We start from the raw sequence: 16,023 nt of genomic DNA, 5'->3' as shown, positions 1-16,023 counted from the left end.
TTCTCCCCCTTCTCCTAGGCCACACAAGTGAATTTGAACAATATGCTGTGCCCTGCCATCTCGGATCCTTTCTATGGTCCTTGGTATAGACTCTGGGCCTCCGGCCACCAGACGATCATGACTTTGATTCATGGGAAACTCATAATTGGCATCTACTACAGTGCTGTGCCTGTCTTTAGGTTCTGTGTGGATTTGCTTCGACTCCCAGCTAAGAAAATCTACTGAAGCTTCTTCTTGGAAGGAAGTGTTTTTTTTATAGGAAGCATAAAAGGACTGGTGGTTGTGCTGCAGAAAAAGGGGAAGAGGAAAAAGCACCGTGGATTAATGGTTCCTTTTGTTACAAAATAAGGTGTTCCCTCCCATTCCCAACTGACTACTGATTTTTCACTGCCCATAGCCAATGGCAAAACTTGTGGCCTTATCCACTGAGAAGGTGACATTCATTCCCAGCAGTTTCTATCCTTTAGAAAACAGAATATTGCTACTTTGGATTGAAGTGTTCCAGAGTCTCCCAAATATTGATATATGGTGTCCTTGCTGCATCCACTAGTTCTTAGTAGATAATCACACAGGGTGGTGATTAGGGCTGGGCAATGTATTGATACATAGTTTGCAGACCACATTGTGAGAACTATTTCAGAATAATTGAGCTGGCAATGTATTGCAAAGCACAGACTTCACAACTCCAGAGGGCAGTATAATTGAGAGCCCTCTGGCAGCTGGGTGCCTGCCTTCCCTTTCCCCTCCAATAGCTGAACACTCCACTCCCAGCCTCAGCACCTCCCCGTAACTGTAATTGCAGTGTCTCTACACTGCAGAAATCGTGGGTGGGCTGCTTCTTCCTTCTCCCTTTGTCTAGGGAGGAGTGGAAGGAATTTGCACACCAAACGTGAGGGCTTGCCTGCCTCCGATAGGAGGAATCTACAGTGCGCATAGCACACTGCTCCTTCACCTGATCTCCCTCATGGCTGCTCCTTCGACTGATCTTCACTCTCCCCAAACCTCCATGTTTCAGACATAGATTGGAATGTTGAAAACCAGATATCTACCAGTCCTAGTGGTGGTTCTTAAATTTACCAGTAAAATGCAGTTTATCTTGTTCTGTGGACACTGAGCATCTTGTAGTATCCTATTTCTGCCAATTTCACTTGATTCACTTATCATTAATTGATCACGGTGTTTGGCATCACCTGATCTTCAATACAAATTAGCAAGGTTCTGTTCTGTTTACGCTGGTTGAAACCATGGGGAACAATTAACAGCCCAATAAAAGAAACAAGAAATAAAGACTTTCCAAGCTACAGTGGATTTCTGTCCCAGTGTGCTCAAATCCAACCATATTGTATTTGGTTCCAGCTCATAGGTTGGTTTTCTATACCGATAAGTGAAAAAACATGAAGAAGGGGGAAGTATGTAATAAATTTAGGGAATGAATTATGCTCTTGATGCAAGCAGTGCCTGTGTAGGAATAATTGTTCTACAAAGAGACACTGTCAGTTTGGGTTGGTTAGAATTTTACCCTTCTGCAAACTGAATCATACAGTATTTAAAATTAATGATGGTGTTTACTTAAACACACCTGATGGCGTTTATGTTTAGCCTCACTTAACCACACCCATGAAGAACTAGTTGGTTTGCCTGAGCAGAAGTGCAGAATTTTTTTAGGAAGCAGGTGATTGCTGGTGACAAGTAGAATGGATTTGTGTTACCTTTTCAGTGTTAGCCCAGATTTGAAGAGAAAGGTGAAGAATGCTCCTCTGTAACCTTCTGAAGAACTATTCTGCTTAATGGTCACACAGTGTCCTGTAGTGACAATGTTTTAAGCATTCTCTTTCTCTCTCACCTCCCCATTCTTCTGGTTGCATTGCCTTAGTTGTGGAATGCAAGATACGACAACTGCCATATTTCCTCCAGGTATATTTCTCCAACGGGATGCGTTCTGCAGTCACTGATACCTCAAGGAGAGAGAAGTTGCCTTAACGGTCAACATTGCAGCTCATTTCATTCAACCAAGGGAAGATGGTGGGATGGAGATTCGTAGAGCTGTGGAACTGCAAAAGACACGACTGAGTATTTTACTTCAGTTGACCAAAACTTGAATATTTAACTGCAATTTGGCATACAAAGAAGAGTATCCTGGACTTTTGTCTTTGTAAACCTTTTTGTTTTGGGAATCTTTGTAGTGTGTGAGGAATTTTGTACATGTTATACTGTGAATACTCTTTACTACCATGAGTTTTATCAGAAATGCTCATTGATGAGTTCCTGTTTCACAGCCCTGCTTTTCATATGCCTATTTTCTGCTTCTGGCAGAGCATTGAAGGAGGGAGTCTTGCATAATATTCAGTAATCCTGTCCAGGGTTGCTCTTTGCAGTTGCTGTGGTGAATCTTAATGTCTAGGTTGTTTACTCTCCCAAAGTGGCATATTTAAACAAAGGCATAAGACAGTGAAATTCCTAGCATAGCTGTAATCCTTTATCGTAGACAAGTAGACAGTAATGTAGGATTCAGCAGTATAAAATCTTAAGAGTACAAAACCTTGAAAATTGTAAGCAATTGTGCCTGACCTTTCTATCTGTTAGAATTACTTTGAGTAGGTTTCTTTCTTTGATCGCAGTGAAGCCACCTAGCCCTTGGTGATGACCCTTTTTGTACTTGTTTCCAGTTCCATCAGTCCCTCCCTGGAGCAGAAATAGTAGCTGTTGTTTTTTAGGTTTTGAGTGAAACTTCTAAATTGACTGAGAGTGGCCAAATCTTTCAACCCTGTGCCATGTTGCTCATCCACAAGTGGCCTAATCCTTCTGCCTTACCTTTTCCCAGCCCCTTTCAACAAACATGTTGGTGCTTCTTGATCACCTTAGTCCATGCTTCAGATTCTCCCTGGAAGTTACTTGCCACTCTTAAAAAGTGCCATGTTTTCTCCCATTGCCCTCTTTCAAGTGTTCCACCTAGTTTTGCTTTCAGAGGAGATAGCTGAGCAACTTCAAACTTGTCACTAAGGCTGACACGCCTCCTCTTCTGAGGTAAGCAAAACTGCATTAATGATCAGTTTGACTGGGTTAAACACACACACACACACACACACACACACACACACACTACTAGTTTCAGTGACAGCATTACTGGTCTGGATAATCACCTGCCTGTTACTTATGCCACATACTTTCGTGACTGATGAATGGGAGGCTGCCTGCATCAGTGTGTGGGGCACTTCATGCAAGTATGCCCTTCAGGGCTCTGGTGTGTGGCACTGTGGCATATTCCAGTCTGTAGTTGTGAATGTTGGTGAGTTGGGCTGCATTCTTGAAATAAAAGGACTGCTGGTCAGTATAGAACAAAAGTGTGTTTGGCTTCATTCCAGACAAAGAGCTGCCAAGTCTGCTCTTTGTAGTTGCAGAAGTTGGCCACCTCATTCAGTAAAGGGACCTTCACCTAATAGAACTTGCTTTCTGAGTCAGTATTCTACAACTTGGGTTTTCTTGAGTTTTACCTCCTGAAGCCAAAAAGACCCTTCTTATAAACTTTTTTTGGGTGGGTGTTTCGGTTAAGTGACAGGACAATCCTCTTCCCTGTTAAGAACTTCCAAAACCTGATTGGTTCTAAGATAGAAGCCTGAAATTTCTAATGACCAGTCCAGAGTTGTGCACTTATCTCTGTACCATTGGGGAAGATTCTACAGCAGGGGTGAGGAAACTGTGGCCCTCCAGATGTTGCTGGACTACCACTCCCACAGTGCCTGCTCATGCCCATGCTGGTTGGGATTGATGGGAGCCCAATAACACCTGGAGGGCCATAGCTTCTGCATCCCTGCTCTTCACCACTACCATAGGTAAAGCCTGACCTACTTAAGAATTGCATCCTTTGCCAAGAGGGGCTTTTCATTTCTGACAGGACAATTTGTAACTCGTCACAGCTGGGGAAAATTTCCACATGGATAGATGTGTTTGTCCAGTGCTTGATTCCAGGTGAGTTGGGCCCCCTACCTACTTTGCCTTTATATGCTGTCCTGTTCATTGAAGGCGGATGTGTAAATTGTCTTAAGGAGCCAGAGGCTGGAATTTGTAAGTTTCATTACAGGCCTCATACCTCCCCCACCCCTAACTAAAGGACTGTCTTCATTGCTTCTTTAGCTAGTTTTCAAGGCATAGCGTTGCAAAGCAAAGTGTAGCTTTTGTTAGGATATGGTGCTTGAATAAGTGGGGTGCCAATGTCTATTGCACCTTAGCAGTGCTTTTTTAAAAAAAATAAAGGTGCTGGCACTATGAAGTTGTTAACAGTAAGTGCCACACTTTTAACATTTTTTGGGGGGGAGGTGCCAGTACTGAGTACCCTTGAGGACCCCTAGAAAAAAGCACTGCACCTTAGAATGCGTGTGTTGCTGTGCATTGTGGATTTTTACTCCTCCACTTAGATTATATGGCGGGATCAGCATGGACTTGGGTTGCAATGCTTTCGTGTTTGGAGCTTCTTGTATAATCTTTCTGGCTGTAGAACTCCCTAGGGCTGCAGGGTAGCCTTCTGTTCAGCAGAAGCTGTCCTTTTGGAAAGCCAGAGATGGAAGGCCTGGGAAGGGTGGCTGTGATGTGCACTTTAACATTAGAGATCAGCCTTACCCAATCTGGTGCCCACCAGATGGTTCAAACAACTCCCATCTGCAGGGCACCTGGTTGAGGAAGACAATTTTTAGAGTACCTCAGTGTAGCTGTGACTATCTTCTTCTGTGGCCTATATCAGAATTTTGATATTTTTCTGTATTGCTAATTCAGTGTTTTGTAAAGGCCGTATTCATTACTCCTCTTTTAGAATGAACTATTTTGCTATGTATTATGAACTTGAGTTGTACGCCAGTAGTCTTTATAGGGCAAAATACCCTGATTTCTTGTACATTTGTGGTTGTGTTGTGTGATGGAGGTGAAGATTAACCTACATATGATACATTTCTGCAGCAGCTATGATTAAGTATTTATTTTTTAAGCAGGAACTGTGATCCATAAATGATTTATTAGGTATCTTTAGGATAGCTAACCTATCCTTGCTGTTTGGGCCACCATCCAGATCAGGGGAATTCCTATTCCTTTTTTGCCTCTTTATAAATATGGGAAAAATGAGTTTTTAATGGCGTCTAATCTGAAGCTGCCATTCTCCTGCAGTAGCAGACATCTCCAGCCAGTTAATTTAAAAAAAAGCCATCTCATTTTCTCCCTTTCTTGGCCAAACTGTATTACTCTTGTTACTTTGAATTTCTTTTCAGTGGTACCCGTTGGGCAGAGGCTTATTCCATCATCAAAACTGGCAGTGGGATGTGTGTGTGTCTCCACTGACCTATAACCCACCCTGAAGCCCTCCTCTCTTCCACTGAATCCTAGGTGTCTTATAGTAGGCTCAATTTTATAAACTACTCCTTCCTTTTAAAAAAAATGTAATAAAAACCCATTAGGTAACATTTTCCAAATACACACACAAAGTAGATATCGCGTACTTGAATTTATGGGAATTTGTATTTGTGTCTGAAATGACTTTCTTTATCTCTTAATAAAATATTGTTCCTGGGGAAGTTGGTCGCATTTATTTAAATGGAATAAATATTCCTACATCCAATTAGCACAGTTGTGGTGTAAAGGAATTAAAACAAGTTATGCTAAAGGTAACTTCCACTTTTGGACATTTGTGGGATGGTGGCTAAAACGTCCATCCAGAATCTAAAGGGCTTGGACCACCCTGGAGCAAAAACACAAAGCCATCCTTTGCTCTAAAAGTCCTATGGAGATGCAGGAAGTTCATAGTTGCTACTGACGGCAAGAGCACATTTCTAGGAAAGCATATAGATAAAAATTAAGGATAAGGCTGGTGGTTGTGTAGCCAAATATAATAATTTTGGAGCCTATCAGCTAGTTTAATCCATTGATCTACATATCACGATATCAGCCTACAGCTGGCATAATAGTTTTCCTTTAAAAATAACTGGATTGTGGAATTGCCAAAGGGGGGTAATTATGTTAGCCAGCTGGAGCAAAAAGAACAAAGGGTCCTATTGCATCTCAAAGATCAAAATGCATATGATGGCAATAAGATTTCATGGATTACATTGCTGACCCAGTGAACTGTGGTTCACAAAAAAGCTTGTGCTCTTAATACATTTGGTGCCACAAGACTCTTAAGATTGCGAAAGCGAACTTGTAAACTGTAATTTGACTTGGAGCGTTGAAAGTCCCCCTGTTTTAAGTCACCATATTACTACTGCATCAATAGTAATTTAAGACCAGGAGGTCTAGATACTTAATAGGCATGGCATTCTGCTACTCCACAATCACACACCCAACTGGAGGGGAGAAGGGAAAGTCAGCCCTTTAAAGTTTTTTTAAAAAGCAGCTGGAAGAAAAGCACAGCTCAGATTCTGAGCTTGTGGAAAGCATGCCCCCAAAGTAGCTTGTATTACAAAGCATGGGAGATCTTTCCTTACGATTTGCACAAACATGGGTCATTTACATAATGGAAGGGGCCTAGCAGTAGCTCCAACTGAAGCCAGCTGATTGGAAGCTGGAAAAAAATGTTAAAGGAGTGGCAAGGACAGTGGTATTCAGCCACAAACTGCAACTCGTACATCACACTTGAAGGGGCTGTGGAATTCTGTTTCTCCAAGTGGACTTCGAAAAGTTGAAAAAAGTCCACTGAAACACTTCAGGAGGTTGAATTTACATGCAACAGAGGAGCACCAAGTACAGTGGTACCTCGGTTTACGAACAGTCTTGTTTACAAACTACTCGGTTTACGAACTCCGCAAAGCCGGAAGTAGTGTCTTAGTTTGCAAACTTTACCTTGGTCTAAGAATGGAATCCAAATGGTGGAAGGGCACCGGCGGTGGGAGGTCTCGTTAGGGAAAGCGCGCTTCAGTTTAAGAATGGTTTCAGTTTAAGAACGGACTTCAGGAACGGATTAAGTTTGTAAACCAAGGTACCACTGTACAGTGAATTGGCTAACAAGTTGCCAATAGGTAGAAACACCTTTAAATCTTACATGATGCTCACCAGAGAATGCCCAGTATGGTTTCCCCCTCATGGGTACCTACTGTACTTCAAAGAAAAGCCCTCTGCTTAAATACTGAAAAGCTAAAATGCATTTTCAAGGTTAACTTGAAGCCTCCCTATCTCCCATTTTCTTGCAGAATGGTGGCAGCTGAACGTATCTGGTTGAAATATACCAGGCCAAAACACTTTGAAGGAAAAGCATAAATACAAGCAGTGATTATTTCTTTTTCTGCTTATTTTTATTGGGTAAATGATTTAAAGGGTAATAACAATAGTGTTAAAACTACTACAATATCTTTCCACAGCCATTATCTCACAGACCCACAAATTACCTTCTAGATTTTTTTTCCTTTTTCCTCATTTTTACCTTTAAGCCATACTTATAAAAATGCCCATTTTATTCAACAGTATCTTCACACTAATAGCAAATAAACATGGAAGGATCTAGTTTAAATGGTAGGAGGTTTGTGGTAATCTGTGATAATATTGTAATCAATAGTCAAGTTACTAAGGAAGGAAAAAAATAGGGGCCTTTAAGCTACTCCAGGCAGCTTTTCTTTTTTTGCCCATTTGTGTCACCTTGTTGCATTAAAGAACTCATTATGCTGGTGAACCATTAATTCTTGTAACATATAAAACACGAAAATAACTTAGAAACTAGATCCAATCTTTTGAAAAGAATCAACTTTGATATACAAAACAGTCATAAGTTGTTACAAAAGTTCTTTTGTTCTCAGTGCATTTGTGTACCAGCAAAGTTACTGGATCCAGAGCAAAAGGAAGGTATTTTTTTTTATTCATTTTTTTAGTCTTCTTCTGAAACAGTAATAAAAAAAACAAGGAAAAAAACATATCTTTGTATATAAAGAATAATCATTGCTGGTCTTAATAAATGTAACCAGAAACCCTTAAAATCTGAGAGGCACACTTCGGGTTTCTATATTATTTTATTTTAAACACAAAAAGTCACCAGTTTTATTTCATTGGAGGAGTCGCTTAGGCTCCTCGAAACTTAATTCAATTAACATCACTAGCAAAAAATCAGTTAAGAAACTGTACAAAAATAAAAAAAAGTTAACCCATTTCATCCTGCAGGGATTTTGGAAGGACTGGAAGGCAGGCTTTTTTATTTTTTTTTTAGGAGCAGCATTTAGGCTTGGCTGGAGGATTCTTTGGTTCGATCCAACACACAAGAGATGTAATCTACTCCAGGCAACAGTTTCAAGAACCTGCACAGTTGAAGACAAGTGAAAAGGTTGAGATACACATACGCATCGGGGTGTGTGGTGTGGCCCGGTGCTTCCAGCTGACAATTGTGTTGCGGTTGGTGCAAAGCACCTCCCATCCCACCGGAGCCTACTGCGGCCCCAGAGGGAAAGTGGCAACGATGCAAGACACATCACTGCACAAGACTCTTCCAGCTACTGGAACGGTGTATGTTGTGTGTGTGCAGCTCATGGACGCAACTCTCCTTCAGCATAACCGGAGAGACTTGTTCTGGAACTGCCTCATACCACACGGGTGCAGGAAGCAAACTTTTAAAGCTAGAACAAAAGCGCCTTTTGGAATGAAATAAGGCAAAAGTAACTGATCAATGCTTGCCCAAAGCTCAGTGATCAATATTGACAGGAAGGTGAGAAATCTGTCTGGGATTTTCAAAATCAACACAAAATGCTCCAATTTCAATTTGCATATTTAGGAACAAACCACAAGGCATATTTCAAGCCTTGTTTTTTCCTTGATTTGTTTTCAGCAAACAGAGCTACTATGTTCCTGTGAAGTACATCATGTTTTGTACGAATAAACCTACAATTACATAAGAAACATAATCCTTTGTGTCGTTGGCACTTCCATGCTCAAGAGGTAAGTGCCAGGAAAAAAATGTCAGCAAGAAACAGATTAATCTATATGTAAAAACAGAACATTTGCTGAAGCTTCTGTCTCACAACATGCCAAGCAAGAACTCTTCCTAAATGAACATATGCAAGATAGGCTCAGAAGGGTCTGGAGGTTTTTCATGTTTTTTTTAAAGCACACCTTTCCAGTTTGTATAACCCTTTGAACTAGTTTTAATTTCCCAAGCAACAGCTACTGAAACATAGACAAATATGCATTGTGCATTACACTGTGTACAAAAAAGGAGACAAAATGATCCTTTTTCCTCCCCCAAGCCATGGTGGGAAGTATTGCTGACCTCGTCCTTCAAACCCTGCAGGATATTTTATTTAAATCAGTATTTCATTATTACACTGGTAAGAAATTCTGTATAACATCTGCATATATTGAGGATTTTTTTTCCTAAAAAAATCTGATATGATTTCCGAGTCCGCATGACCAGTCACGTGACCTGCTCAAGGTTGATTAGCACCTTTAAATACACATATATTTATATATATATAATAGATCTTTTTAAAAAACTTCTAACAATGAGCTCACCCAGAAGCATGAGCTGTAATGAGATAACAGAGGAAAGATGGGATTGGGTGGCCATGGCTGATTTTTCAAATGTTTTGCAGCAGATAATGTTTTTTTCAGCTTGTGCTCAAGTTTCCCTTTAAAGGGCAAGAATGAAAAAGTTGCATTCAGAAAGCCACTTGTTGATACCTGTTGTTTCAAGGTGAATCTGCCTTCCAACACCCAAATGGAAAGGGTCCCCACATAACTTCAACAGAAGCAATGGCCAGTTCTTTTCCCGACCTGCAATGTCTGCCAGACATCTGTTGGCTACTTGTGTTTTCAGGCCTTCTGCTCACTTAAAATTAAGGCATTAAAACAGAAAGTTAATATTTGGACATCAAATGCTGTGGATGAAGGAAATGACAGCATTCCCTGTGAGAACTTTCTCTGCTAGCTTCCCTGTTAATGTGAGAGCCATCCTCTGCTTGCCTCTCTGTACGTATGAGAATTAAGAGTACATTTGAGGATTCTTAACCAGCTGCTTGACATTTAATAGTGTTTGGTTTTGCCCACACTCATCTATCCTCCTATAGGTATGCATATGAACTCCACATCTAGTGAATGAAATATGCTGGGATTCCTGTGAAAATGTATTTGGTTCCTCCAAAATTTATTATTGTTATTTATTAAATTTATATCTCGCTCTTCATCTTAAGATCACAGGGCTGTTTAGCAAAGAGCCTATCCCCTTGAATATACACTTCATCACTGTCCACGAGAGTTCTGTCAGTACATTAAATAAGGTGAGTCCCAAACTACTAACAGCTTCCAACTTCATGAACGCCTTTTCCCCGTCTCTCTTCCTCATTGCTAGAGTCTGATCAAGACAATAACTCTTTCAGCCCCTTTCATGTAGGACAGAAAGACAGTCATTGCCACAGGACTGACCCTCCGGCTCAGAACCATTCAGATGACTCATTAAATCCAAACGCATTTTTCATATCCACCACCATGACTACTTAAAAGAGTAATTGCATTTGGTTGATTGTAACAAACTCCAGGCAACTGGAATATGTTGGGAAGAGAGAGAAGAAAACCGATTTCTGCTCTCGAACAAATTTCATTCCTCACCAACTCTCAATAGAGAAAGGAGTTCAATATAGCCATCTTTTCTCCAGTTTATCCCTATGCCCCCCCTATTATTTTGATAACTCGCATCCTTGTCAAAGGCACTAATACCTAAATCCATTGACTTCCTTATACGACAGCTGCTACATGCCAACGGCTTCAGCACAAAAGCAGCTTCTATCCTTGAAGTCTTAGAATGACATTGGTGCAAACAGTCACTCATGCACAAGCCACCTTGCTATACATGGGGCCTGTGAAGGCCTTGAGTCCCATGAGTAAAAAGGTGGCACACCGCCTTCCTAGATGTGCAGCAATTAAAATGGCAAATGCATTGGCCAGTATAGCCTGAACTGGCTTTGCAATAAAATTCTTCCTATATGATCATTGTATACCACGCAAAAGCCATTGCTGCCTTCTATTCATAATCAAGCAATTCATCTCAAAATCTGCCTCTCCTAGGATTATCAGAAGGATCTGAGGCTCACATATTTACTTACACGAAATCAAAACAAGTTTATAGGAACGTTGAGGATTGTACAGCTAGTCCTACTCAGGCCTCCTTCATAGTCTAAGTTTCTGACCTAAATCTGGTATATTTTGTTTTTATGAGCCACTAATCATGCTTGTATTCTCTAATCCAAGCCCTTTAAGCATTATACTCTTTCCTTCCATCCACAGTCTTACAGAGAAATTTGACTGATATAATTCAATGTTAATGAAGTTAGAATTTTAAGGTTTTATATCAAAAGAATCCCAAAAGGTCTATATACTAGCCAAAGTAAGGATTTTGTAAAAAGAGAGTGAAGGGGCTCTTTGTAATGATGCAGCGTTTCCATCCGTTGCCATGATGAACTTAACCTGCTGTGGAGAAGCGCCATCATGGCAACGGAAACTATCATCATAAAATTGTACAGTAATAGAGATAGCTAGACCAAGAGGGGGCGGGGTCTCCTGGGAAGAGGTCTGCAGAGAAGTCCAGGGACTGGTCATGCGGCTCAGTGTCAGGAATAATGGTTGTATGGTGGGAGGGGGTGCCCAATGCCATTCTGGAAGTGATGATGCTGACGGTGAGCAAGGTATTCTGTGTAGCTCATGGTCATCTTCTCACTGCGGTACCTACAGGGGCCGGGGGTGGGGGCAGAGAGGGAGAAAAGCAGAGACAGAAGGGTTTAAAGAAAAGGAGGAAACGTTCAGGATTTCCCAAAGCAACACATCAAGAAACAGACTTCTGACTGCAAAATATTCAAAATATTCAGTGAGTAACACAATGCACACACATTACTGTCTGCATATAGAGGCCAGACACACATATGTCCGCACACAGGTTCCCTGCCCCTTTATGATCCATTATTCACCAATGACCTAGGACATGGGTAGGCAAACTGAGGCCTGGGGGCCGGATCTGGCCCAATCGCCTTCTAAATCTGGCTTGCTGACGGTCCAGGAATCAGTGTGTTTTTAAATGAGTAGAATGTGTCCTTTTATTTCAAATGCTCCTCTGGGTTATTTGTGGGGCCTGCCTGGTGTTTTTACATGAGTAGAATGTGTGCTTTTATTTCAAATGCACCTCTGGATTATTTGTGGGGCATAGGAATTCATTCATTCCCCCCCCCTTCAAAATATAGTCCGGCCCCCCACAAGGTCTGAGGGACAGTCGACTGGCCCCCTGCTGAAAAAGTTTGCTGACCCCTGACCTAGGAGCATAAATTTCATGAGGAATAACCTAAATAGGGTAAGCCTTGGAAGGGACAAGGCCATTATTAATTAATTGGAAGAGTATACCAATGTTGATTCCTACAACTAGTCATTAGGGCTGGAGAATGAGCTTCTATAAACACCTGCTATCTAGAACCAGCTTGTGGAATGCCCTCCCCTCTCTCTTATGACCTAGACTAAAAAACAAACAAATCCCACCATGTTTTTTACTTTAAAAACAAAAAAAACCCCAACAACTTGGCTTCCTGTATGTTATTTATCTGAAGCTATTTTTCTGTTATTTATTTGAAGCCATCCCCATGACCCACTGACTAAGGAGAAGGCAATTAGAAGAGACCTGCTTTCAGCCACAGTCAGATTTGGCACAGGGAAGAACTCACCAGAGTCCAAGCTTCTAAATCAAGCACACATCGACATGCCCATTCACCAAGCAGCTCTTGGGCTAGTATTCTTTGTGTAGCTTTTCCTTGTCAAATTCAATCAGCCCTGGCCAGCATTACCATTGGTCAGGATGATAAGAGTTGTAGTCCAGCAATATCTGGATGATACAATGCTGGCTACCCATACCTTAAGGTCTGGCATCTAGCCCAATGCCTTGAATGTGCATCAGAGACAGTGAAGGGAAGCAAAAGCATCAACAAAAAGCACACGCACAGGACCTGTTTTATGTACTGCTATGATTTAAAAAAGGGACGCTGGTGGCGCTGTGGGTTAAACCACAGAGCCTAGGACTTGCCGATCAGAAGGATGGCGGTTCGAATCCCCGTGACGGGGTGAGCTCCCGTTGCTCGGTCCCTGCTCCTGCCAACCTAGCAGTTCAAAAGCACGTCAAACTGCAAGTAGATAAATAGGTACCGTTTGGGCGGGAAGGTAAATGGCGTTTCCGTGCGCTGCTCTGGTTTGCCAGAAGCGGCTTAGTCATGCTGGCCACATGACCTGGAAGCTGTACGCCAGCTCCCTCGGCCAATAAAGCGAGATGAGCGCCGCAACCCCAGAGTCGGCCACGACTGGACCTAATGGTCAGGGGTCCCTTTACCTTTATGATTTAAAAAGTGCAACTGTTGATATATCAGAATAAAATGAATCGCCAAAGAAGAAGAAGAAGTGAGGCTAAATGGGAAGGGAAGCATTTGTAAATTAAACCAGAAGTTCTACTAAGGATGAATGTGCATTTTGGTGTGGCTGCCAACACAGGATCTGGCCCATGATCAGCAACACACACTTATCTGGAATAGTTCTGGAATTGCCTTTAAAGGTAGTTTGATGTTTAATTACACAAACAGCACAGATCGGCAAATATTTAGCCACTAACGAGAAAAAAGGCAGAATTGTTCTGCTGTGTTTAAAGTTTCCCTTAAAAGCTAAACTGGCTTGAAACTGAAGTAGCTGCAATCCGGGTCTAATTAAGTCCACCCATTCGGCAATGTGTACAGGACTGGGGAAGTAGTGCCTAGTTAAAAGGACCATACCTCACCATCAAATTTGCAAAGATCAGGGATGTGGAACCTGTGGCCACCCAGATGTTTGACTCCCAACTCTCCTGAGCCTGAGTTAGAATGAGGCACGGTGGAACATCAGCTGCATCCAGATCTGGATGGTCACAGGCTCTGGCATAGATCATAAGCTATAGGCTGACCCTAGTGCCAATACAGAGCTACGAGGGAAGCTGCTCTGCAAGAAATTGGTAAAATTAAGAGCCCAGAACAATGGCCAAGTCCAGTGATAGCTTTCAAGGGCTCAAAACTGTTCAGCACAAAAGCTGGTCCAGCCATGACAGTGCTCTGATGTGACGGCCAAAGCTTTTGATGTTAAATGCTTGAACTCATTCAGTGTGCCTACTTTTAATCACTGTATGTATCTATTCTTTATCATCAGTCATTTTAGTAATTGTATACTGTTTTGTGGTGTTTTACATTTTATGGTATATGCTGCCGTGCACCTCCATGTTGTATTGCATGAAATGGTGGAATACAAATACTTTCCTAAACAAACAAACAAACATTTCCCTGTTAACAAAAGCAGCTGGGGATTTTCAGCAGGGGAGCAGCACAGGGAGAAAGGGTTAAGCCCCCTTTGCCGACAGCCTCAATCCTGCAGCTAATACAGTTATACATTTAATGTCACATTTGCTTTGGGCTAAGAGCCTGAAAGCAACTGCCTCAGCCTCTAAATGAAGAGCTTCAGGACTGCTGCTGCTCTCATACTGCAATCTGTTCATCATCATAATCAATTCCTCTTTGCAAAGCTCTAATACCCTAATATGCCCAGACTCCTAGAATCCATTAGATCCAGATGCAGAAGAAAGGAGAGAATATTCTATTAAGCGTCATTATTAGATCTTTGCTGCCATTATCAGGAGAGATGCTGCTGGAAACAGCTCACTTTTTGCCAATAATAAAACTGGCGTGCCCATGAAATGCAGATTGTAAGCATAGAGAAAAATGGACTCCTACCTGGTCAGTTTTATTGTTTTCCTGAAATCATTTGTAATTGGAGCCTTGTAGCCTCCTTTTCTCAATAAGGAATCTATGGTCTGAATATGGTCCCATCCTGTTGAGAATCGTCAGGGGAGGAAAATACTATTAGAACACAGAAACCAAAAGCCAAATTGCAAGGCATAACTAGTGAAGACATTGTGTAGACGCCAGGGCCAGGTCTAACCATGCAGCATGCAAATTCTCTCACCTAGAAAAATGCCCTTGCAAGAAGAAATCTCACCTTTTCCTTCCTGTGAAGAAGGGTGGGCAGCCAGAAGGCACACACAATTCTGCTTTCTAGAGCTCATTTTTTAAACATTTGATGCTTTTAGTTTGTATACTGACTTGTGATGTTTTATATGGAAGAGCAGCTTCATATAACTGTTTTTAATATGTATGGAATAAGCGAACAAGAAATTTGCTGCCACGTTTGCACTAAAAAACTACATGAAGTCATTTGCAATTGAAGTTTCTAATGGTAATATTGCATGTATGTTGGTTAAATCTTGGCCCCACAAAAGGTAAAACAGACATACACACTCTCAAACTGCAGCATCAAAACAGGGCAAGGCTAGGGAACCCTCTGAGATGTTGTTGGGACTCCAACTCCCATCAGCCCCATCCAGCCTGGCCAAATGGTGAGGGATGATGGGGGCTATAGTTCAACAGCTATCTGGAGGTCCACAGGACCTCCACCTACAAGCTGGACTACATGAAGACCCAGGTTCACAACCTCAGCCAGTTCTGAAGTTCATTGGGTGATCCTAAGTCATTGTCCATCCTTCTGAGACAGTTACTGCTAACGATAAATAGAGGGAAGGGACTATGTGTATCACCCTGAGATCCCTGGAGGAAGAACAGGAGAAACATTTTGTAAAAAAAAAAGCAAAAGCAGAACTATGTTCCTATTTCATGCTTATAGGTGGGCAACTGATAATAGCCATGGCTTAGAAGTAACCTACTTCATAGTTCCTTAAGATGAACCCTATTTTACATCTCAGTACAAAATGGTGATCAGCAAATGCATAACTTACACTTTATCAAAGATGCTGTGCCATAGCAATGAACAAAATAACAATGTTATTTAATGAAGAGCAATCTAACCACGAATAACTGTTTATCAACCTTTGCCCATTTTAATGGTGACTGTGCAGTGGTGGTACTTGGTGGACTGTGCCAACCATCACTGTGTTTCACAGAACATTCCCACCCTCCCACCCCCGCCCCTGGTTTCCTTTGCCTTGTAAATCTAGAGAGCCTGTTCTCTCCAGAGACCTTT

At 41.7% G+C, this 16,023-nt stretch overlaps 2 protein-coding genes across 7 annotated transcripts in view; one reads left to right on the top strand and one right to left on the bottom strand.

Moving 5' to 3' along the window:
* The window catches only part of TMEM164 (transmembrane protein 164), a 51,475-nt gene extending 45,920 nt beyond the window's left edge, over positions 1-5,555 (top strand). For all 6 annotated transcript variants that reach the window (XM_080990562.1, XM_080990564.1, XM_080990560.1 and 3 more), the window contains exon 7: positions 19-5,555. In XM_080990562.1, coding sequence (XP_080846688.1) covers positions 19-225 — 207 coding nt within the window. In that variant the 3' untranslated portion in view covers positions 226-5,555. The remainder of the gene's footprint in view (positions 1-18) is intronic.
* A 1,688-nt stretch (positions 5,556-7,243) lies between these two features.
* Positions 7,244-16,023, bottom strand: part of AMMECR1 (AMMECR nuclear protein 1) — a 132,116-nt gene continuing 123,336 nt past the window's right edge. Inside the window, exons 6-7 of the mRNA XM_080990551.1 lie at positions 14,721-14,817; positions 7,244-11,667 (exon numbers count right to left, since the gene is read on the bottom strand). Coding sequence (XP_080846677.1) covers positions 11,553-11,667; positions 14,721-14,817 — 212 coding nt within the window. The 3' untranslated portion in view covers positions 7,244-11,552. The remainder of the gene's footprint in view (positions 11,668-14,720; positions 14,818-16,023) is intronic.

Source organism: Podarcis pityusensis, assembly GCF_964106645.2.
Source record: "Podarcis pityusensis genome assembly, chromosome: Z".
Classification (NCBI taxonomy): domain Eukaryota; kingdom Metazoa; phylum Chordata; class Lepidosauria; order Squamata; family Lacertidae; genus Podarcis; species Podarcis pityusensis.
This window is presented reverse-complemented; position numbering and strand designations above follow the sequence as displayed.